This window comes from Somniosus microcephalus, chromosome 30 (assembly GCF_052327205.1).
Source record: "Somniosus microcephalus isolate GS21.2 chromosome 30, FLI_Smic_1.0, whole genome shotgun sequence".
Taxonomy (NCBI): domain Eukaryota; kingdom Metazoa; phylum Chordata; class Chondrichthyes; order Squaliformes; family Somniosidae; genus Somniosus; species Somniosus microcephalus.
The window spans coordinates 25567195-25591783 of record NC_141016.1 but is presented as its reverse complement, the minus strand read 5'-3'; the positions used below and the strand labels follow the sequence as shown (position 1 = coordinate 25591783).

The window sequence follows — 24589 nt, the reverse complement described above, 5'->3', positions numbered from 1 at the left end:
GGGGATAAAAGGCCGGGGAAGGCGGCAGCAAAGGGCCGACAGGAGTGAGAGTCAAGGAGGGTCGCGTTTTCCCCGGGCAAGGCCTAGCTCCGTCTCCATAGCAACCGCCTCCTCCACCTCGCTTAGCCGCCATGGCCTGCTACAAGCTGGTGATCGTGCGCCACGGCGAGAGCACCTGGAACCAGGAGAACCGCTTCTGCGGCTGGTTCGACGCCGACCTGAGCGAGAAGGGGCTGGGCGAGGCCACCCGCGGGGCCCAGGCCCTCCAGAAGGCCGGCTACGAGTTCGACGTGTGCTACACCTCGGTGCTGAAGCGCGCCATCCGCACGCTCTGGGTCATCCTGGAGGGCATCGACCAGATGTGGCTGCCCGTCACCCGCACCTGGCGCCTCAACGAGCGCCACTACGGCGGCCTGACTGGCCTCAACAAGGCCGAGACCGCCGCCAAGCACGGCGAGGAGCAGGTCAAGATCTGGCGGCGCTCCTTTGACACGCCGCCGCCGCCCATGGACGACAAGCACCCGTATCACTGCATCATCAGCAAGGTGAGGGGCGATGGGTGGGGGGATCACTAGCAATGGGGGGACATGTGTGGTATTGGGGGGATCACTGGGACATGAAACATAGAAGATAGGAGCAGGAGTAGGCCATTCGGCCCCTCGAGCCTGCTCCTCCATTCAATGAGATCATGGCTGATCATCCAAACTCAGTACCCTGTCCCTGCTTTCTCCCCATATCCCTTGATCCCCTTAGCCTTTAAGAAATATATCTAACTCCTTCTTGAATATATTTAATGAATTGGCCTCCACTACCTTCTGTGGTAGAGAATTCCACAGGTTCACCACTCTCTGGGTGAAGAAATTCCTCCTCATCTCTTTCCTAAATGACTTACTCCTTAGACTGTGACCCCTGGTTCTGGACTCCCTGACCATCGGGAACATCCTTCCTGCATCTAGTCTGTCTAGTCCTGTTAGAATTTTATAAGTTTCAATGAGATCCCCTCTCATTCTTAACTCCAGCGAGTATAAGCCCATTCGACCCAATCTCTCCTCCTACGTTATTCCTGCCATCCCAGGTATCATGTGTGGTATTAGGGGGATCACTGGGACGTGTGAGCGGTACGGGAGGGGGGGATCACTGGGACGTGTGGGCGATACGGGAGGGGCTGATCACTGGGACGTGTGTGCGGTACGGGAGGGGGGGTCACTGGGACGTGTGTGCGGTACGGGAGGGGGGGTCACTGGGACGTGTGTGCGGTACGGGAGGGGGGGGGTCACTGGGACGTGTGTGCGGTACGGGAGGGGGGGGTCACTGGGACGTGTGCGGTATGGGAGGGGGGGTCACTGGGACGTGTGTGCGGTACGGGAGGGGGGATCGCTGGGACGTGTGGGGTACGGGAGGGGGGATCGCTGGGACGTGTGGGGTACGGGAGGGGGGGATCGCTGGATCGTGTGTGGGGTACAGGAGGGGGGGATCACTGGGACGTGTGTGCGGTACGGGAGGGGGGGATCACTGGATCGTGTGTGGGGTACGGGAGGGGGATCACTGGGACGTGTGCGGTACGGGAGGGGGGGATCGCTAGGACGTGTGTGCGGTACGGGAGGGGGGGATCACTGGGACTGGGGTGCAAGCAAGCCCTGTTACGTTCGTGGTTGTGAAATTTCCTCCACTTTCTCAGTGCCTTGCACTCTCTTACTGAATCCTTTAACTTAAAACACACATGTTGAATTTGGATTCCTGATAGCCTCTTGCTGCAAATATTTCCACATTTTACTGTCTGTCTGACTGGACTGCTCTCTCTCTCTCTCTCTCTCTCGTGGTGAGACGTGCAGTTCCTCACGAGCCTCCGCCCATTCACACTCACTCATGTAGTAAATGTAACGGAAACTTTTCTGCACCGCATCCTCTGAATTAGTCATTCTCAGTCCCCCTGTCACTCCACATTGCCAGTAGCTGGATCGTTGGAAGTATAATTGGGCACGCTGGAACCAGTTATTAGCTGAGCTTTTTCTCTTTTAGACATAACTGTGTGTTTGCCTGAACATGTTGACATAATTTTGAAAGACTTGCAACTTAAATTAAAAATCTTGATCAAACATCATGGAAATGTTTACCATTTTCACACCAGCATCTGCTAGAGACACTTGAAAGCACATTTTAACTTTTCTCCCAGGAAAAATACCCACAGCAGAACAGTCTTCCCCCATCATCCAGTGTGGTATACAAGTAAATGGAAGCATTTGTTTACAGTACTGGCCATTATCTGGGGTCCTGCTGTTAATGTTTTCGAGATGTGATGTTAAACTATTTAGGTGGGTGCAAAGGATCCCATGGTCCTAATTTGAAGAGCAGAGAGTTTTCTAGCCAACATTCACCCGTCAAATGAATTAGAGCCCATGAATATAAGATAGTCACTAATAAATCCAATAGGGAATTCAGGAGAAACTTCTTTACCCAGAGAGTGGTGAGAATGTGGAACTCGCTACCACGGAGTGGTTGAGGAGGAGAATAGCATAGATGCATTTAAGGGGAAGCTAGATAAGCACATGAGGGAGAAAGGAATAGAAGGGTATGTTGATGGGGGTTAGATGAAGGGTGGGAGGAGGCTGGTGTGGAGCATAAACACTGGCCTAGACCAGTTGGGCTGACTGGCCTATTCCTTTCCTATAAATGCTGTGTAGTACTTTGTAAAGCAGTACCAATAAATAAACCCAGCCATTGAACATATTCCTGGGATGTTGGTGCAGAAGAGCGAGAACATAATTCAGTCGCCACACTTCTAAAGTCATTTATTGTGATTAGATGCTGTATAAATGTTTGGGTTTTTTTTCTTGCAATTGGTTCTCTGAGCTTTGGCAGGAGTTGGTGTAAATCTTGTTTTCAATTTAATTACCTGTATGTTTGAATATATTAAACCTGAGTTGAGAATTTTTTTGATGACAGGCAAGGCGCTATGAAGCACTAAAATCTTCCGAACTGCCAATCTGCGAGAGCCTGAAGGATACCATTGCACGAGCTTTGCCTTTCTGGAATGATGTGATTGCGCCACAGATTAAGGCGGGCAAGCGTGTCCTGATTGCAGCCCACGGCAACAGTTTGCGCGGAATCGTCAAGCATCTGGAGGGTAAGCAAGTGGCCTGCATTGGTTTGCAACTGAAGCATTGTTTGTGGTGTCCTGCTCAATAGGTTAGAGGGCACTGGTTCTTTGCTGGGGTATAGTTCCACAGGCATCAGCACCCTGCCCAAGTGGCCCTTTCTTCATGCGTGAGCTCGGGCACAGATTGGCAGTAGGCTATTCGACCAGACTATTCATCACCTGACTTTTTCTACTGAACAGGGATGAGGCAAAGGAACTGTGCTGATTTTTTTATGTTCCACCTCCTGATGGTAGGGGTGCTGAGGCTAACTGTAGCACCCCATTGAATGGTGTTGAGAGCAGCTGACTTAGCACAGATCAGCAGTCAGACCTGAGACATTCCAGGTCAGTACCACATCAGCCAGTGCAACTGCTCAACTATCGAGGGAGTGCCAATAAATGAACTTGACAGCAAGGTGATTGAAACACATAAGATTCTTTGAAACATGTAAGATTCTGAGGGGGATTGACAGGATAGATGCTGAGGTTGTTTCCCCTGGCTGGAGAGTCTAGAACTAGGGGGCATAGTCTCGGGATAAGGGGTCGGCCATTTAAGACTGAGATGAGTGAGGAATTTCTTCACTCAGGCTTGTGAATCTTTGGAATTCTCTGCCCCAAAGGGTTGTGGATGTTGAATATATTCAAAGCTGAGATCGATAAATTTTGGACTCTGGGGGAATCAAGGGATATGGGGATCAGGCGGGAAAGTGGAGTTGAGGTTGAAGATCAGCCATGGTCGTCTTGAATGGCGGAGCAGGCTCGAGGGGCCGTATGGCCGACTCCTGTACCTAATTCTTATGTTTTTCTGTTGATCTTTGTGCACAGACCAGTTCTTGCTGGTGCTCGGTTACCAGCTGGCACTTTGTTCTGGATTGTAAGTAGCACGGAGCGCCAGTGGTACCGAGTCCTGGACAGCACCAGAATGTGATGGCCACCTCCAGCTTTCTCCCAGCTCCTCAGCAATGGTGAGGTATTCCTAGGTAGTGAAGTGATTGGATTACTAGTTTAGTAACCTAGAGAAAGTGAGTTCAGATTCTGCTGTGGCAGTTTCAGAATTTGAATTCAGTTTTGGGAGGAAAAGCCAGTATCAGTAAAAAGTGGCTGTGAAGCAGTTGGATTTGATGTAAAAACTCAGCTGGTTCACTAATGTCCTTTAGGGAAGGAAACCTGCTGTCTTTACCCGGTCTGGGCCTATGTGAGACTCCAGTCTCTGATTGAAGCCTGTAGTGGCCTTGCGTGAGCAATGGACCTGATCTTTCCACACCCCACACGAGCTGCACCTGTGCCACATGTGTTACCGCCAGTCACGGAGTACTCTAGCCCTTTAAAAGTCATTTAAGTGTAGGGTGAGGTCCCATTGCATCAAGTGTTGAGATTAAGTAACCTGCTGCTCCTGAAAGAAGGTGTAGATTACAATTGACATTTGAAGGACAGCTTGTCGAGTTATGCAAGACTTCATTCCCGCCCAGGGTCAGAGCTGGAGCCGGCTAAAGGCCAGCTAGGCAGTGATACGCAATTCGTCGCCGTGCCTGGCTTCCAACTGTTTAAAGTGACAGAGTTCAATTTGTAGAGACTGTCGGTGCTAACTTCAGTCTCTTCCTGTGTGTACAAGAGATGGCAATGCTGGGCATTGGAGCATTTGTCTGCTTTTTGACATGCAGTGACACAGCAAATCCTCTTCCCCCTCAGCCTATGCTTCTTCTTTAAACTGGCCCAGTCCAAAAATAAGTTAGAAGCTGCAGAGTGGTGACCGGATATGCTAATCTGGTTCAATAAATCATTAATCTACATGGATGTCCTTTTCCGCCCTGCATATCCCAACTCTCTCTCTTCACCACTTTGTAACGACTCAAAAATAATTGAAGTGTGCACGCTCCTGGTAGCCCAGGGATACACTGCCCCGGTATGGTACTGAGGCAAACAGACCAATCTGTGAGTTAGCTGATCTGAACCAGACGGCATTGGAGGCGCTACGATTGACCTCTGACCAATGTTCCCGTTAAACCGCGCAGTGGTATTGAGGTCCCGCGCAGGCCGCTCAGCGGCTTTACAAAAGAAAAATCGCTCATGCGCAGAAATTTGAATGGGCCGTGCACCCCAAAAAAAACTCGCGGGAACATTGCCGATGACTCCAGGCTAGGAAGGAGAAATCAGCAAGGGATGTCCGTTTAGCGGGCAGTACTTGCTACACAAACTGGGTGTGCGAAGGGGCCGTCCCAAACCCTAAAAGGCTTGACATTCTCTCTGGCTTTTTGACTTTTATTGCCCCTACCTCCTTCCTGGTGACCATCCAGTGAAGCCTGCTGGAAATTGCACAGATGTGGACATCAGGTAAGGGCAGGAACATGCTCTCCACAGCTGAATAGCCCACTAACGCTCAGTTTGGTTGGAGTACAGGTTGAGCATCCTGAATCCAGCAACCTCTGGACTGAAGCCGAGTCGGTTTTTGTGTTTTTTCGGACTTCGGAACGTGTTTCTGAAGTCCAGAAATATCGCAACCCAGGCTCGGGCGTTTCTGGACTTCAGACATCAGAAACAGAGTCCGGAAATGCCTGGGCTGCTCCACAGTGTTGACGCGTTTCTCCGCCCCCTCCCCTTCTGTTAAAGGGGAGGGACGCTGCGAGCTCTGCAGAGCATCCGATGGCCCACACTCGGCCACTAGGGTGCCGTGGCCGCAGCCTGGCGGAAACACTTAGTGGAGCTGTGCAGATTAAGGAGGATAAAACACCACACTAAAGTTTTATTGCATCACTCGGATTTTTCAAAAAAAACAACAAAATCCGGAGTTCCGGATTCCGGACGACCCTGCCACCAATTGTCTGGATTCTGGAACTCTGGATTTTGGACACTCAACCTGTATTTGGTAAAATAATATTTGTCTTTCCCGAAAATACAGTTGGATTCCGATTGCTTTAGAGATCCAGTGGGATTATGTTCATCTCCCTACTGGAGCCACTTGTAACCACTGCCTCCATCAGCTGGGAGGGTAGACTGCAGAGATCAGACGGCACCATGCTAGCTGTGGATCTACAGTGTTGTGGTTGGTATGTGCTAGAGCAGTAATAGACGGTGTTCATTCACCACCTCCCCCAGCACTGCCACTGGTCCTGTTCCTTTCACAACACTCAATCGCCTCCGGGATAGATAAGTGCAAAGAATTACTGGGTGTTCCACAGGCACAGCTGTGCTCCCGACTCACTTGCTGAATAAATGCACTTCTGACAGATTGAGAACTGTCCAGTGGAACTTTATGACAAGTCATCAACACTTCAAAAGACCTTTAAAATCCAGTTCTGACGAAAGGTCACCGACCTGAACCGTTAACTCTGGTTTCTCTCTCCACAGATACTGCCTGACCTGATGAGCTATTGCAGCATTTTCTATTTCTATTTAACATAACTTTTTGTTTGGGGATGTGTTGGGGGCAGCACTCTGGGTCACAGTAGACTGAAGCAGGCTTCCAGTCTCTAGCATGCTGTCAAAGTGAAGTGCTAATTGGAAGTTTGACTCGGCTTTTGCAGCATGGAGGGGAAAGATTTGGGACAATTTTGCACATTTTAATTTTCGTGCCTGGGATGTGCCCATCAGATATTTGTGTGAGCTTTTATTTTTGTGATAGACAGGAGTTTAGAAGAATGAGGATCTCATTGAAACATAGGATTCTGAGGAGGAAATCACAGAGTAGATGTTGAGGCTGTTTCCCCTGGCTGGAGAGTCTAGAACTAGGGGACATAGTCTCAGGATAAGGGGTCGGCCATTTAATTCTGAGATGAGGAGGAATTTCTTCACTGAGTTGTGAATCTTTGGAATTCTCTGCCCCAGAGGGCTGTGGATACTGAGTCGTTGAGTATATTCAAGGCTGAGATCGATAGATTTTTGGACTCTAGGGGAATCAAGGGATATGGGGGCTCGAAGGGCTGTATGGCCTACTCCTGCTCCTAATTCTTGTGCAAAACTAAAACCCAAACTACAATAACCTGTTTTATTTTCTCATGGAAAGCCTGCTCTGGTATCCCTTCTAGCAGAGGTATTGGACTCCTGGTAGAGTATGCAAGGGGGAGGGGAGAAGATGTGTTCATTTTTTCCCTCCCAGAAACTTTCTTTCCCCTCTAATAACCATGCTGTTTCTCCTGTGAACTTTCTGAAATGTACCACCCTCTTTGTCTGTCTAGTCTACGGGAAATTGATTGACGGGATTCTCAGCTGGAGACGGTTACCGCACTGCAGCGCTGATTCTCTGACCCGAACTGCCTTCAGTGGAGCTCCGAACAGGAGAGTGGCTGATCACTGAATTTAACCTCTCGTTCTAAAATACTGGGTCTCTAGAAAGCAGTTTAAACAGAAAACGCACGCCAACACTATGTGAGCACGTTCTGACTGCATGTCCCCCCCCCCCCCCCCCCAACTCTGGAACGTTTGCCCTATGATATAGATTGAGGGTCATGTTACTATTTCTGACCGTTCAACCATTCTTGTCCTCCGCTCCCATCCCAGCCCCTCGTAGAGATTCTGATGCTAAAAATCCTGAGAGGAGAGGCTGGCAAACCCAGACTGTGCAACACGAGTGAGCAGAGAGCGGCTTGGTAAAGGTCACAGGCATTCCAAGGAGCCCCTGTCACTAACTCACACAACTTGGCCTGTGCCGAGTGCCCCAGCTGGGCTGAAATTTAGCGGCCTGGGAACTATACCGTCCACTTTTGTGAGTCTGTACTTACGGCTTCTGAAACTAAAAAAACAAAACACACTTTTTAAGAACTGAATTCCTTTAGCAGCTTTCAGTGATTTTGTGAAATAATTTATACAAAAAGTACATTTCTAATATAAAGCAGAGTTGGAAACTTGAGTTATACAACACACAATTCACAGAAGATTCTACATAAAACTCAAGACTTTGCTGCTTGCACCCCACACCGCTCCTAATGCATTAGATCTTTCCTATCTAGTATTCTGTTTAACCATTTCAAGCCTGCTCGTTTTGCACTAGTGCCATTGGTGCATTTTAAAAGCTCAAATAACAGGAAATGTTGGAAACACTCAGCCGGTCAGGCAGCATCCGTGTTGTTTCAGATTTCCAGCATCTGCAGTGTTTTGCTGTTGCATTTTTAAAAGCTCTGCTGGTTAGGTAGGTGGTGCGTGGGCTAATCACCTCAGCGCGGACAGTGTTGGGGATGCAACCCTGAGTTAAGATCAGCCAGGATTCCCCACGCCTGATCATTAACCTACAGGGCCTTGGTGAGACCACATCTTGAGTATTGTGTGCAGTTTTGGTCGCCTTATCTGAGGAAGGACGTTCTTGCCATGGAGGGAGTTCAGCGAAGATTCACCAGGCTGATACCTGGGATGGCAGGAATGACGTATGAGGAGAGATTGGGTCGATTGGGCTTTTACTCGCTGGAGTTTAGAAGAATGAGGTAGTCTCATTGAAACTTATAAAATTCTTACAGGACTGGACAGACTAGATGCAGGAAGGATATTCCTGATGGTCGGGGAGTCCAGAAGTAGGGGTCACAGTCTAAGGATAAGGGGTAAGCCATTTAGGACCGAGATGAGGAAGAATTTCTTCACCCAGAGAGTGGTGAACCTGTGGACTTCTCTACCACAGAAGGCAGTTGAGGCCAATTCATTAAATATATTCAAGAAGGAGTTGGATATATTTCTTAAGGCTAAAGGGATATGGGGAGAAAGCAGGGACAAGGTACTGAGTTTGGATGATCAGCCATGATCTTATTGAATGGCGGAGCAGGCTCGAGGGGCCGAATGGCCTACTCCTATCTTCTATGACATTGGATAGGGACAGGATCAGGTTTCAGTTGCGATGCTGTAACTTGGTCGGAATAACCATCAACTTAACTAAGCTTAAATGTGAAGAATGGCTACTGGGCAAGATGCAATACCTTCTGGGAAGGAGGGGGGTGGAATGAAGTTGGTGAAAATAAAGCCAGGCAGCACAGCCCGGTGGTGCTGTGTACTAGTATTACCCATGCTTTCGTCATCTCGAGACTTGATTATTCCAATGAATGCCTTTCTGGCTTCCCATCCTCCACAAACTTAGCCCATATCCTGTCACTCACTCGCTGTCACAGTGCCTCCCTCTCCTCACACATTAAATTCAAACTCTCTCTTATTCTTCAAACCCTTCAATGAACTTGCTCCTCCCTATCTCTGGAGCCACACGTGTCTCCCCATGCCATTTGGCCCACTGACTCTGGCCTTTTGTGTGTTACTCCCTCCTTTTGTTTTGACCCACCAGTGGCCCTCCATCACCTTGGCTCCGCTCCCTGGAACTCCTTCCATAAACCCTTCTGCTTCTTTCATTTTTTGTTTTCTTTCTTCAAACACCTTTTTGACCTTGCTTTGGTCACCTTCTCCTAATCTGTACTGCCACTTGTGAAGCCCTTGGGACTTCCCCCCCCCCCACCAAAATGGAAAGTTGTGTGTATCACAGTTCAGTATTCAGCGGATCGCTCCTCCCTTGGCTATGTCGAGGCAGTTGGCCAGCGAGGGCGTGTGGCTGAAGGCGAGAGCCTCTCGTCTCCTTTTGGTTTTGTGCCATTGAACCATCGTCACTTAGTCACAGATCCTCCCGTGATTTAATTGGGCAATGTCACAGAAACCCCACAGTGCAGATAGAGGCCATTTCGGCCCATCGAGCCTGCACCGACACATATCCCACCCGATCCCCGTAACCCCTACACCAACACATATCCCACCCTATCCCCGTAACCCCACGTATTTAACCCCCCTAACACTAAGGGTCAATTTATCATAGCCAATCATCCTAACCCGCACATCTTTGGACTGTGGGAGGAAACCGGAGCACCCGGAGGAAACCCACGCAAACACGGGGAGAATGTGCAAACTCCACACAGTCACCCGAGGCCGGATTCGAACCCAGGTCCCTGGCGCTGTGAGGCAACAGTGCTAACCACTATGCCACCGTGCTGTCCCTTGAGTTTTATCGCTGTCGTTCTCTTTCCAGGTATGTCGGACGCTGCGATCATGGAACTCAACCTGCCAACCGGTATTCCAATTGTTTATGAACTGGATGCGAACCTGAAGCCCACCAAACCTATGCAGTTCCTGGGCGATGAGGCGACTGTAAAGGCAGCCATGGAGGCCGTAGCATCACAGGGAAAAGTCAAGAAGTGAAGCAGAGAAAGTGTCCTGCAAGCCTTTGAATGGCAAAGTGCCTGAAACTACTACACATCGAGTCCAAAGACACCCCTGCACTCCATGTTAAACCATGTTTTTTGTAAAATGTTGCTGGGAGCAGTTATTTATCATCAAGAAATGTTTAATTAAACATGAAATGATTGGACCTGCTTTTTATCTCTGTTTATCACAAGCTGCTTCTAACCGCTGGGATTTTGAAACACTAAACTGCACCTGCATCACATCACTTGTCAAAATGAAACTTGTTCAGAGGTACAATTAAACTGAATTTAAACCTAAAATACACCTATTTTCCTTTGGCACTTTGGTTTGAGTCCTGCCCAAAGCAGTGAGTCCCTTCTCTCGTTGCCAGTAAGGGGCCAACGTGAAAAATTCTACCGCAGTCTCAATCTGGTTCCATGGCATGGTTCACTATACATCGGCCCAATGTGGTATTCGCATTGAGGTCATGGTGTGTGGTGCGACTAATGCGGGTTTAAAAAGTCACACTGGCAGGGTAGGGGCTGTTCCTTTGAGCTTGAGGCATGTTATCAGGCTAAACGTGAAGCTTTATTCTGGATTTGATGGTGCACTATTCAGTCTATAAGCCCGAGGGCACAGATTTAAGGTGCTTGGCAGAGGTGACGTGAGGAAAAACCTTTTTATGCAACAAGTGTTTAGGATGTGGAACACTGCCTGATAGGGTGGTGGATACAGATTCAATAGTAGCCTTCAAAAGGAAATTGAATAAATACTTAAAGGAAAAATGGGGGAGTGGGACTAACTAGATTGCTCTTCGGAAGAGCTAGCACACACTCGTTGGGCTCTACTATTCTATGATTGCGTTGTACTTCTAAACCTGGCCCAACGCCGCTCCGTGTTAACTGTGCTCTCCAGTACCTTTGTGTGCAACGATAAAAGCTGACATATTTCAGACTAAAACAGTACCTGGAGTACTTTGTGTGGACCGAGAGGAGGGCGGGTGGTAATCGGGCGGAGCACATCGCCCACTCTTGATTTAAAGCGGCCTGATTTTCAGTCCATTGAAATCAATGAAGACAAAAATCTACCTCAGTACATCAAATGATTTCCATTGCAAAATATACAAAGTGGGAGCTTGGGTCTGTTTGGCTCCACGGTGTTAGTTCAATAATCTCAAACCGGAGCCAATTAGGGACACAATACTGCAGTGTGCTGATGACTGACCAGCAAGCCTGCCTCATTGATGGGATTTGGATGAGCAGGCCTGTACTAGGGCTGGGATTCTTCCTACACCACTGCGTGTCAGCCATGGCTCAGTTGACAGTACCCTCGCCTGTGAATCAGAAAGCACAAAAATCTAGGCTGACACTCCAGTGCAGTACGGAGGGAGCGCTGCGCTCAGAGGTGCTGTCTTTCAGATGAGACATTAAACCAAGGCCCCATCTGCATTCTCAAGTGGATGTAAAAGATCCCAAGGCACTATTTCGAAGAAGAGCAGAGGAGTTACCCCCAGTGTCCTGGCCAATATCCCTCAACATCACTAAAACAGATTATCTGGTCATTATCACATTGCTGTATGTGGGAGCTTGCTGAGTGCAAATTGGTTGCTGAGTTTCCCACATTACAACAGTGACCACTTCAAAAAGTACTTCATTGGCTGTAAAGCACTTTGGGATGGCCTGAGGTCATGAAAGGCACTATATAAATGCAAGTCTTTCCACTCCAGGTAACCCTGCAGGACAATGCCATCTTGAGTAGGTTGTAACAAGTTGGACAAGCAGCAGAGAGCTTACCAGTGCCCTGTGCTAGTAAGCTGGGTGGTTTTGGTCAGGTAAACAACAATACCTCTATGGACATTCAGGGTTCCTCTGGCTTGGCTTTTGCCAACCAGCACTCAAGTTCTTTAGGCTTAGGTAAGAGGTGCATCCCTACAGAGAAACAGTTTTAACTCTTACTGGGTAAACAAATTCTAGTAATGTGGATTTCTCAGCCACTCGGTAAGTACTTTGTAGAACAAGAAACTGTAAGGGTTGCGTGTGTAGGAACCAAAAGATCCTACTAAAAGGTTCCGCATAGGATGAAGTGTCACTATGAGCCAGGCTCGCTGGTCAATCATCAAGGTGTACGTACGCACAAATAAGTGTGCTTTCGGATGAGACGTTTAACCGAGGCCCCGTCTTCTCTCGGGTGGACGTAAAAGATCTCATGGCACCATTTCAAAGAGCAGGGGAGTTATTTCTGGTGTTCCTGGCCAAAGATGATGGAGGACAGCGAGACTGCATGTGCCGACTCAACCGAGACAAGAAGTGTTCATGATGTGTGTGTGTATACGCAGGGTGAGTGCGCATATACACAATATATATACACATACATGTAATATACTCCACTGTCATTCTAATAAATATGGAGGATTGAGTATGTCTTCCATTTTCCTTCATATAAAATATGTAAATAAATGCTATCCACTCTTGTGACTTCAGAACAGTAATGCCTGTAAAACAATTCTTCGCCTTTTAAGAGTTCTCTTTCCTGAACTAAAGCTACAGTTTTACTCCAAATTGCAGACTCACTGCAAATACAGCAATCTTCAGGTTGAAGAATTACATAGGAACAGGAGTAGGCCATTCAGCCCCTCGCACCCCTTCCGCCGTTCTATTAGATAATTGATCAACATAAACTGCCAGCAGAGGAGAACCAGGGCAGATTAAATTAGTGAAAATTTAAATTAAAACATCTATTAAGAGGAATTTCTTTACTTGCAGGTTAATAAATGTTTGGGACAATCTGCCAGGTAGCGTAAGAGGCAAATGCATTTGGGATATTCAAACCGCAATTGGAGGCCAGGCTGGCAGAGTTAAGATGCTAGAGGGACAAGCTCCTTTTCTTGGCTCTGACTGTTAATGCAGATCCACAAAGGATGAAGGTCGCTTGTCTTTCACAGCTCTTCAGTCCGTGTCTATTTAGTTTCCAGGGAACAAGACAGCACAGCATCAAATAAGTGAACATCAGTAGAGCAGGAATAAAGAAAGTGGCATTGATCCAATCTGAAGCCAAGTACACAGCACAATGACGTGCTTCCCCATCTTTGCAAATCGATTTCCTTTCTACTTGTGGTTGCGTCACATTTACATAAGAACATAAGAAATAGGAGCAGGAGTAGGCCAATCGGCCCCTCGAGCCTGCTCCGCCATTCAATAAGATCATGGCTGATCTGATCCTAACTGCCAATCCACTATCACAGAACCATCTCCTGCATCTAACAGAATTAGACACACGAAATAGGAGCAGGATCAGGCTACACGGCCCCTGGGCCCGCTCCGCTACCCACAGGGCCATGACCGATCCGAACCTAGACTCATGTCCAAATTCCTGCCCGCTCCCCGTAACCCTTAATTCCCTTCTAGGAAACTGTCTATTTCTGTTTTAAATTTATGTAATGATGTAGCTTCTACAGCTTTTTGGGGCAGCATATTCCATGGACCTACCACCCTCTGGCTTGGCAAAAACCACATTTCATTAGTGTTGCAAAATCACAGGGTTGGATTAAGCACAACAGAAAATGGTGCTCAAATTTAATGCTAAAGGGAGGTGGGACTGGTGGCTATAACACAGAACGAGTAACTGCATGACCAGTGCAAGGAATAATAGGAACAAAATAGCATAAAATTATAAAATAAACCTACAATAAAATTTTAGTTAACTTCATTATCCTTTCACCAACAAAAATACGAAACAGGTTTTTGCGACTCCTTGAAAAAGATTTGATCAGCTCAGAAGCCATTTATTCCTCACAATAATCTACTGTTTGTGGAATATATGTTACTCATTAAAAATTGCAACAGCCACTGACCCTTACCAGCAGGACGGGGGGGTTCCAGTCTCCATACTCCCTCAGCAGCCTGCAGCCACTGATCCTTGTCGCATCCACACACTTTCAGCCAGTGATGGTTACAAGCAGAACTGAAAGGCTCCATTCTACAGTGCTGCAGCATGCAACTGGAGATGGATGCACTGTAAAACCAGAGAGTAAAATACTCTTTAAAATTGGGCAGCCTTCCAGTCGCAGGGTTTCCTCCTGATAACACTAAGGTACTCCAGCTTACTGGTATGCACCGAGTCGTGATATTGTTTTATATACAAAATATCCAGATGGTCTACCTCATTGGTTAGTAGAAACATCTTGGCCCAGAAATTCGGGTCAGAGGCTTCCCGCGGGTGCAAGCCTCCGACCTGCACTTACCTTGCGCGCCGGCCGTTGAGCTGTGGGCCCGCGTGGGATTCCGATCCTGGGCCTGCTCTTACTGCCGGCGCGCAGTGCTTGCGTATCCCAGGGGCGCAGTTAGTTCGAAGCGTCCCCTGGAATCAGGTGGGCCATGGAGAGCCAATGGTAGCAGGGAAATACCCATTCATAAATTTGACAGGAAAAGCTGTCAAATCTATGAATACAATTCAGCCCCAAAACATAACTAAAACTTCAAACACATTTTTTTTTTAAATCACATTTTTAAAATAACTATAAATTACATAAAATAACTATTTTAAACAATAATTAAAATTTTTGAAAAAATTAATTAGTTTCTAATGGGGCTAAAAATAAACTTTTCTTTAAAGTATTTAAAAATAATAAACCTGTGGAAAAAATGTTTCAATTTTACTTAATTCACCACTTACCTTGTTAAAAGCAGGCCTTGCGACTGCTTTTTAGAAGCGTCACTGCTGGAGACTTACCCTCCCGGAGAAAGCTGAAAAAGAAATGGAAGTTCCAGGCGTACGCGCTGCCTCTCCGGCGCACGTGTTTGACTTGTGAACCCCTTCCTTTAAGGGAATGGAAGTTCCGGTTTCCCGCGCATGCACGAAACCGGCACTTTCGTTGGGCCTACGCGTGAGTACCCCGTGCGTACTCACCCGTGGGGACCCGAAGTTCTGGCCCAAGTTTATGTGGAGAGATTGAGTAGATTGGGCCTAAACTCTCTGGAGTTTAGAAAAATGAATGGTGATTGAAACATAGAAGACTCTGAGGGGGATTGACAGGGTAGATACTGAGAGGTTGTTACCCCCTGGCTGGAAAGTCCAGAACTAGTCTCAAGATAAGGGCCGGCCATTTAAGACTGAGATGAGGAGGAATTTCTTCACTCAGAGGGTTGTGAATCTTTGGAATTCTCTACCCCAGAGGGCTGTGGCTGCTGAATCGTTGAGTATATTCAAGGCTGAGATCGATAGATTTTTGGACTCGAGGGGAAATCAAGGAGTGTGGAGATCGGGCGGGAAAGTGGAGTTGAGGTCGAAGATCAGCCATGATCTTAGTGAATGGCGAAGCAGGCTCGAGGGGCCGTATGGCTGACTCCTGCTCCTAATTCTTACGTTATTTAGAAATGAGAAAAGTGCTGCAACAATAGGAGATGCAATTTGGAACTTTGGGATTGACATTTTTCCCAGTACTCTCCTTGACCATGCAATAATGTGCAGCATTGTGAATGTTACCCAGTGATACATTCTGAATAGGGGAAAGTCCCTGCAAGTCAGAGATTGTTGTGGAGGGAACTCAATATTGACACAGTTATCAACAGGGTCACGGAGATGAAAATAACTGTAATCAAATGGAGAAGAACTTTCAACAGAAAAGGGTTCATAATGAATGGGCTGGAGAGTGATTTACGCATCTCTGATCAAGACAGCTCTACAGAGGGTACACACGTCTTGGGCAGAAACAGAGCCTCCAGCGAGAAGGATGAAACCAAACCAACTCCTATAAGCAACCAAAAGGAAAGCAGGAATCTACACTAACTGGGACAGGAGCATAGGAAGGGACCAGGAATGCCAGCTGTGGCTCAGTGGGCACCACTCTCGCCTCTGGGTCAGAAGGTTGTGGGTTCAAGTCCCACTCCAGGGACATGAGCACATAAAGCTAGGCTGACACTCCAGTGCAGTACTGAGAGAGTGCTGCACTGTTGGAGGTGCCGTCTTTCGGAGGAGACTTTAAACTGAGGACCTGGCTGTCCTCTCAGGTGAACATAAAAGATCCTATGGCACTATTTCGAAGAAGAGCAGGGGCATTCTCTCCGGTGTCCTGGCCAATATTTATCCCTCCATCAACATCACTAAAAACAGATTATCACATTGCTGCTTGTGGGAGCTTGCTGTGCACAAATTGGGTACTGCATTTCCTACATTACAACAGTGACTACACGTCAAAAAAAAAGTACTTCATTGGCTGTAAAGCGCTTTGGGACGTCCCGAGGTCATGAAAGGTGCTATATAAATGCAACGCTTACTTTCATAGAGCTACAGCTTATAAGCTGCATCAAAATATGTGTGCTCATTACCAATTTCAACTGACGCCTATGTCAAGCAGTTAAACTCTGACCTTAAATCACGCAAAGACAAAGATTCACTATTTTACAAAGAGCCTCACCACTGCCTGACCAGCGTGACTGGTGGGGATGAAGGAGGGTGTAGCGAGATGTTTCAACCCGGTCTCCACCATGTCTGGTGCTGAGTTCAGGCCACCTTCCTTCCCCGCTTTCCCTGGTCATCCATGGCTCGTACTGACGGAGATCGGTGCATGAAGTCATTTGAAACTTGACCCCCCCCCCCTCCACCAACAACCCTCTGCAGCATGGGTTGGACAGTTGCTTCAGTCGGGTTGATTCAGGTTTTCTGCAGAACATAAATATTAATATTACACTACCTCCCTCTCTTGCCCTCCCTGCGTCTGTCTTGTTCTATTGCTGTCTCCAAAAGAGCAGTTTAATTTCATTATGGGAAATTACTTTATCCAGTAAATACTTTCCTTAACCCTCTGAGTCACAGGGTTTCATTAGAATAAGTGCAGCAATAAATTACAAATGGAAGCTTAGTTAGCAGGGCTGGTATTCTTCTCCTCTTCCACTCCTTTAAGGTGATTCAAGCCAAGAGCCATTTACTATTTGTTTCAATCATCAGAGCAATAACCATATTGAAATAATTCTTCACTGATGTCAGAGACAAATTTAAACTGGGTGTGGGGTGGGCTCAAACTGGGCTTTGAAGAACATTACAGGAGTGGTCGGATGTGTAGTTAAATGCACCGCTCGATGCCACGGCTGATAGCATAGCCTCTGCTGCTGGTCTAAGTGAAAATTGTGTTCGGGCTCCATCTTGTATTAAGGACTCCATTTTGTGGTGAAAAGACAGCTTCTGCAGAAAACTGTGGAAATATCTGGAAGTATCTGAAACATGTCCAACATTAGCTCAGACCATCTAGGCCCCTTCATGGCTGGTACAAGATGGAGTCATAAAGACAGTTGTCTGTTCTTTATGTAATTCTGACCTTCTGGTAGATACAGTTATCTATCATACACCCATATAAGGAGTGTTTCTAACCTTTCCCCTCGATGTTTCCCCAGAGGCAGGGAAAGGTTTTTTTTTACCTCTTCTAGACCCACTTTTGTTTCTTAACTTGTCCCATTACCATCTCCTTTTGCCTGGCACCATCATCCCTTTCATCTTTTAATCTCTCCCTGCCTTCCATCCTATCAATTCAATTCAAATTGCTTTATTGGCATGACAAGGTACATCTTATGTTGCCAAAGCACTGAAAAAACATTTATGGGTGAACACATAAACGCAGATCTATCCATACAGTGTATAAACAGATATATCCCTGTGTGTATAAATATACACTCATATAATTTGCATAGAATCTTGATATACCTATCAATTCATCCAATGAAAAGCGACGAGTTAAGAAAGTAACTATAGGTTTTTATTGGCTAAATAACAGAGCCCACCCTCGTGGGTGATCGGATCCAACAAGGAGGAATACCAGCCAGTCGACCACCTTTATACCTGGGCAGGTAGGTGGAGCCATGGGCGGAGTCAGCAGTGGTCAGCCCAGGTATAACAGCGTGACAAGAGGCGACCTCATGTAGTGATACAACAGTGTAACAGTGATAACCATAGTGTAACGATATAACAGTGGAAAACATAGTGTAACGATAGTGAACGATAAAAGTGGTTTACCACATTCACCCCTTGTTTAGATTTGAGTCCGGCGGGGTGAAGTGTATTACCAGTTCGGGTATGTCAGTCTGTCCGGAGGCCTCGTAAGCCTTTCCGATCGTCGCAGCAGCGGCGGCGGTGTTGCAGTATTCGATGTTGTTGCTGGTGTCTGCGTGGTCGGCGAAGGCTCATGGGGTTCCGGCATGCCGTCTACCTGGGCTGGATTAGGGGGGGTGGTGGGGGGGGGGGTAGCGGTGGTGTCTCAGGAATGCCCGAGGGTGCGAGGTCTCGTAAAGAGACTGTGTCCTCCCGCCCGTCTGGGTACGCCACATAGGCGTACTGGGGGTTGGCGTGCAGGAGGTCCACCCTCTCGACCAGGGGGTCCGTTTTATGGGCCCTCACGTGCTTTCGCAGCAAGACGGGCCCCGGAGAGGTCAGCCAGGTTGGTAGCGTGGTTCCCGTAGTCGACTTCCTGGGGAAAACAAACATTCGTTCATGGGGGGTGGCGTTAATGGCAGTGCAAAGCAGTGACCGGATGGAGTGCAGCGCTGCCGGGAGGACTTCCTGCCAGCGAGAGGTTGGGAGGCCCTTAGACTTTAAGGCTAAGAGGACGGCCTTCCATACAGTCGCATTCTCTCTTTCCACCTGGCCGTTCCCTCGGGGGTTGTAGCTGGTGGTCCTGCTTGCAGCAATACCTCTCGCTAGTAGGAACTGGCGAAGTTCCTCGCTCATGAAGGAGGAGCCCCGGTCGCTATGTATATAGTTTGGGAACCCGAACAAAGCGAAGAGGTCGTTCAGGCATTTGATGACCGTGGTACTGGTCATGTCTGGGCAGGGGAAGGCAAAGGGGAAACGGGAGTACTCATCAATAATGTTGAGGAAGTACACATTACAGTCAGAGGACGGGAGGGGCCCCTTAAAATCGATGCTCAAGCGCTCGAAGGGGCGGGTGGCCTTGATCAGGCTTGCTCTGTCCGGCCTAAAGAAATGCGGTTTGCATTCGGCACAGGTTTGGCAGTTCCTGGTCATGGTCCTGACCTCCTCGATGGAGTAGGGCAGGTTGCGGGCCTTAATGAAGTGGTAAAGTCTGGTGACCCCGGGGTGGCAGAGGTCGTTGTGGAGGGTCTGCAGTCTATCACTTTGCACGCTGGCGCATGTACTTCGTGATAGAGCATCTGGGGGTTCGTTCAGTTTACCAGGCCGGTACCAAGATATCATAATCATAGGTGGAGAGCTCGATTCTCCACCTCAAGATCTTGTCGTTCTTGATTTTGCCCCTCAGCTTGTTATTAAACATAAAAGCGACCGAACGCTGGTCGGTGAGGAGGGTAAATCGTTTGCCTGCCAGGTAATGCCTCCAGCGTCATACAGCCTCCACGATCGTCTGGGCCTCCTTCTCGACCGAAGAGTGTCGGATCTCGGGGCCCTGGAGGGTCCTTGAGAAGAAGGCCACTGGTCTCCCCTCCTGGTTAAGGGTTGCGGCCAGGGCGAAGTCGGATGCATCGCTCTCCACTTGGAAAGGGATAGACTCATCCACCGCGTGCATTGTGGCCTTAGCAATGTCTCCCTTAATGAGGGAGAAGGCTGCGCACGCTTCTGCCATCAGGGGGAAGGAGGTGGACTTCATGAGGGGTCTGGCTTTGTCCGCATAATTGGGCACCCATTGGGCATAGTAGGCGAAGAGCCCCAGGGTTCTCCTCAGCGCCTTTGGACAGTGGGGGAGGGGAAGCTCCATGAGGGGGCGCATTCTTTCGGGGTCGGGGCCGATGACTCCGTTCTCTACTACGCAGCCGAGGATGGCAAGGCGCGAGGTGTTAAACACACATTTCTCCTTATTGTAGGTGAGGTTCAGCCGCTGGGCCGTACGGAGGAATCTCTCCAGATTAGCATCGTGGTCCTGCCGGTCGCGGCCGCAGATGGTGACGTTATCTAGATAGGGGAACGTGGCTTGCAGCCCGTTCTGGTCAACCATCCGGTCCATCTCCCTTTGGAAGACCGAAACCCCGTTGGTGACGCCGAAGGGAACCCTCAGGAAGTGGTAGAGGCGGCCATTCGCCTCGAAGGCAGTATACTGGCGGTCCTCAGGGCGGATAGGGAGTTGGTGATAGGCCGACTTAAGGTCGATGGTAGAGAATACACGGTACTGTGCAATCTGGTTGACCATATCAGATATGCGGGGAAGGGGGTATGCGTCCAGCTGGGTGTACCGGTTTATGGTTTGGCTGTAGTCGATGACTAGGCGGTTTTTATCGCCGGTCTTGACGACTACAACCTGAGCGCGCCAGGGGCTGTTGCTCCTCTCGATGATGCCCTCCTTCAGGAGGCGTTGCACTTCAGAGCTAATAAAAGCTCTGTCTCCGGCGCTGTACCGCCTGCTCTTGGTGGCGACGGGTTTACAGTCGCGGGTGAGGCTGGCGAACAGGGAGGGAGGCGGGACCCTGAGGGTGGATAGGCCGCAGGTGGTACGCGGTGGGCGGTTTAAAGGCTGCTGGTTGTCGATTGTGAGTGGGGGGAGGGGTCCACCGTATGCTAGAGTGACACTTTGAAGGTGGGATTGGAAATCCAGCCCTAGTAGGACGGCAGCGCAGAGTTGGGGCAGGACGAGAAGTTTAAAATTTTTATACTCCGTGCCTCTAACCGACAGGGTCACAACACAGTAGCCGCTGATGTCTGTAGAGTGGGACCTAGACGCCATCGAGACCCGGTTGCGCGTTGGCCGGACAGTGAGGGAGTAGTGGCTCACCGTGTCTGGATGGATGAAGCTCTCCGTGCTTCCGCTGTCGAACAGGCAGGTCGTGGCGTGGCCGTTTACTTCGATGTCCATCATGGACTTGGACAGGTGATGCGGGCGAGTTTGGTCCAGTGTGACGGAGGCTAGTGTATGGCTGAGCGAGCTGCTGTAGTCTGCGGGTGAGGCGGTGGTCGGGTCTGGAGGCGAGGTGGCGGTCGAGTGTGGTGGGTAAAATGGCGGAGAAGATGGCTGCCCCCACAACTCACGTGGCACTGCTGGTGTCGGTGGCCTTGATCAAAGATGGCCACCCCCACGACTCACACGAGGGGATACTGGCATCTGTGGCCTTGATGAAAGATGGCCACCCCCACAGCTCGCATGAGGCACTGCTGGTGTCTGTGGCTCTCCCTCTGCAGGCCTTAGCGAAGTGGCCTTTCTTCTGGCAACTGGAGCAAGTCGCGTTTCTCGCAGGGCAGCGCGACCTCGGGTGTTTCGCCTGGCCGCAGAAGAAGCAGCCGGCGGCCCGATCGCGGGGGTCCGATGTCGCAGCCGGTACCGGGGGTGGCGGTCCTGATCGGGTCTGGGACGCCGACGCTGAGGTAGGTCCCAGGGGTGGCGCTGCGAGGGGTATTGCGGTTGGGGTCGGTCCCGAGTCCCAGGGTCGCGAATTACAGTACCTGGAGTACGCCTCGAGGTCCCGATGGGCCACTTCTAGGGAGCGAGCGAGGGCTGCAGCTGTGTTCAGGTCGAGGTCCTTTGCTTCAAGCAGTCTTTGCTGTGAGTAGTCGGACCGCAGGCCTTTCACGAAGGCATCGCGGATATTATCTTCAGTATTTTCTGCCGCCGTTACCGCTTTAAAGTCACAGTCCCTGCCGAGTGTTTGTAGCGCCCGTAAAAATTCATCTACAGACTCTCCTGGCTGTTGCGGGCGGGATCTTAGGAGATGTCTGGCATACATGGAATTTACCGGGCTCCGGTACTGTTGTTTCAGCAGGTTGATGGCGGCCTCATATGTAGTAAGGTCCCGGATGAGTGCGAATACTTTAGGGCTCACTTGGACGGTCAGAACTCTTAGCTTGGATCTCTGAGGCACGCCGGATTCTCCCAGGTAGGATTCGAAACAGCTCAGCCAGTGTTCGAAGTCGAGGGCTGAGTTTGCTGCCTGTGGGTTTAGATCCAGGTACGGTGGTCGGAAGGCTCGCAGCCAGGCCGGCTACTGTGGCTGTTGTAGCTGGGCGTCTGACTGGTCGTTTGGCTGCTCCGTTGACTGGTCGTTTGGCTGCTCAAGTGACGACATTTTAAAATTTAGCCAATAAAATTGATATACCTATCAATTCATCCAATGAAAAGCGACGAGTTAAGAAAGTAACTATAGGTTTTTATTGGCTAAATAACAGAGCCCACCCTCGTGGGTGATCGGATCCAACAAGGAGGAATACCAGCCAGTCGACCACCTTTATACCTGGGCAGGTAGGTGGAGCCATGGGCGGAGTCAGCAGTGGTCAGCTCAGGTATAACAGCGTGACAAGAGGCGACCTCATGTAGTGATACAACAGTGTAACAGTGATAACCATAGTGTAACGATATAACAGTGGAAAACATAGTGTAACGATAGTGAACGATAAAAGTGGTTTACCACAAATCTTTTCTTAGGTTTAGTGGTTGTCCCTCTGCTTATGGCAAGCTGTAACATAGTTTGCTGCTAAGGTTACGCAATTTCTCTGTTCCCCTAATAGGTATGGGAGTTTTGGGTCTTCATTCAAATTTTTGAATTCAGGGCATATTTTTATGAATTTTGGGTAGAAATTCCCCCTTATGTCCTGATAGTTTCCACAAGCTGTGAGGAAGTGCATCTCTGTCCACCACTCCCTGACTGCAGTGAGAGCATATCCTGTCCTCTCTTGGTAGACAGGTCTATCTGTGTCTGCCTTTCTCGATGGCGAGGCTATGCTCACTAAGTCTGTACATAGTCGAGGTTTTTCTTAAGTTGCTTTTACCGTGGTCAGGTATTCGGCCATGGCCACAGTTCTTTCCTCCCCTCCCCCCTTTCCCTGCCACTGCACTTGCTTAAAACCTGAAAGGTTAACTGTTTCTCTCTCTCTATATATCTCTCGACAGATGCTGCCTGACCTGCTGAGTATTTCCAACATTTTCTGTTTTTATTTCAGATTTCCAGCATCCGCAGTATTTTGCTTTTGTATCAGAGGGGCAAGTGTTGGGGTGCTGCAACTATTATCGGCACCCCTGGGCTAGCCGGTGATACTCGATGGAAATAGTGCACGATGCGCCCTGTGGTGAATAGCCCGTCAAGATTCTAGACTCATGCAACGAGCAATGACGACTAGGGCAAGGTACTGGAGAGCTGCAAGCACACGTGGAACTGTAGCCCTGCCAGAGTCAGGAGGAGGGGAGAAGGTTTGAGGAAAGTGGTGGTGGTGTCTCCACAGCTGCACCATTCACTGCCACTCTCTGCTTGCAAGGGGTTAAACTGGAGAGGTAACAGAAAATGCTGCTAATTCCTTCCAAATGGTCCTTTTTGCTTTTATAAGCTGCTCTTAAAAATACACCACCTAACTCTCTCTCTCTCTCTCTCTGAATAATTTCTCCGGCGAGCAATCAATAATGAAAATTCAATCAGAAATGTGATTTGTTCCCTGCTTTAGACTCACAATTAACCTTTTCAGAAAAACTAGCAAGCAGAGGGAAATTAAAAACTAATACCCCACTATATGGGCCGAGGATTGGGCTTCATTGCAGAAATGAGCTGATGGATCAAAATGTTTTAACATTAATTTGTGATTTGGAATTCAGAGAGCATTGACCCGACCACTCTCCCTTCAGCTCTCGCCTCCAGCAGGATAATTCAAAATTGTCAAAATGAATTAATTTTCTGCAGCCAGGGTAGGCGCACAATTTTTTAATTACGATCACCAAGGGACGAATGTAATAATGCACAAACAAATCAGCGCACACGGCTCGCTGGAAGCGGTTTGTGGGAGCTTGCTGTGCGCAAATTGGCTGTTGCATTTCCTGCAACAGGTGACTACACTTCAAAAAAAAAGAGTACCTCATTGGCTGTAAAGCTTTTTGGAATGACCCAAAGTTGTGAAAGGCACTACAGAAATGCAAGTTGTTTTTTCCTCTTTAAATTGAAACCCTCTCCCATACAAGTTAAGAGCAATGTTCCCTGTAAGGTGGGCGGCCGTGCAGTGTTCCAGTGAACCCGCGCAGTCGGCTTTTCAATGTAAAAAACGCACAACATTTTTGAACGGCCCGCGCTGCCCCTTAAAGGGGGCGAGCAGGGCACCCCCCCACCCCCCCGGCAAAAAATATACAGGGAACATTGGTTAAGAGTGTAAGAAATCAAACCATGGCCCGACACCGAGCGCACCTTGAATGGAATTTAAATAGTGAATTCGGTCCTCATCCCGTAACAGATTGGTTCCAATATAGCACGGTGGCATAGTGGTTAGCACTGTTGCCTCACAGCGCCAGAGACCCGGGTTCGAATCCGGCCTCGGGCGACTGTCTGTGTGGAGTTTGCACATTCTCCCCGTGTTTGCGTGGGTTTTCTCCGGGTGCTCCGGTTTCCTCCCACAGTCCAAAGA

General features: G+C 48.8%; 1 protein-coding gene across 1 annotated transcript; it reads left to right on the top strand.

Annotated features, from left to right (window-relative positions):
- Positions 1–19: 19 nt before the first annotated feature.
- On the top strand, positions 20–10454 carry LOC147098029 (phosphoglycerate mutase 2-like). Its single transcript, XM_085971241.1, has 3 exons — positions 20–545; positions 2944–3124; positions 10116–10454. The coding sequence occupies exons 1-3, from the start codon at positions 132–134 to the stop codon at positions 10283–10285; spliced, it is 765 nt and encodes a 254-aa protein (XP_085827367.1). The 5' UTR covers positions 20–131; the 3' UTR covers positions 10286–10454.
- Positions 10455–24589: the final 14135 nt, after the last annotated feature.

Excerpts from the sequence above, each read along its gene's own strand:
- LOC147098029 (XM_085971241.1), top strand. The coding sequence starts at position 132 with ATGGCCTGCTACAAGCTGGTGATCGTGCGCCACGGCGAGAGCACCTGG. Across the intron at positions 546-2,943 it reads ATCACTGCATCATCAGCAAG|GCAAGGCGCTATGAAGCACT; the intron begins GTGAGGGGCGAT and ends TTTTGATGACAG. Across the intron at positions 3,125-10,115 it reads AATCGTCAAGCATCTGGAGG|GTATGTCGGACGCTGCGATC; the intron begins GTAAGCAAGTGG and ends TTCTCTTTCCAG.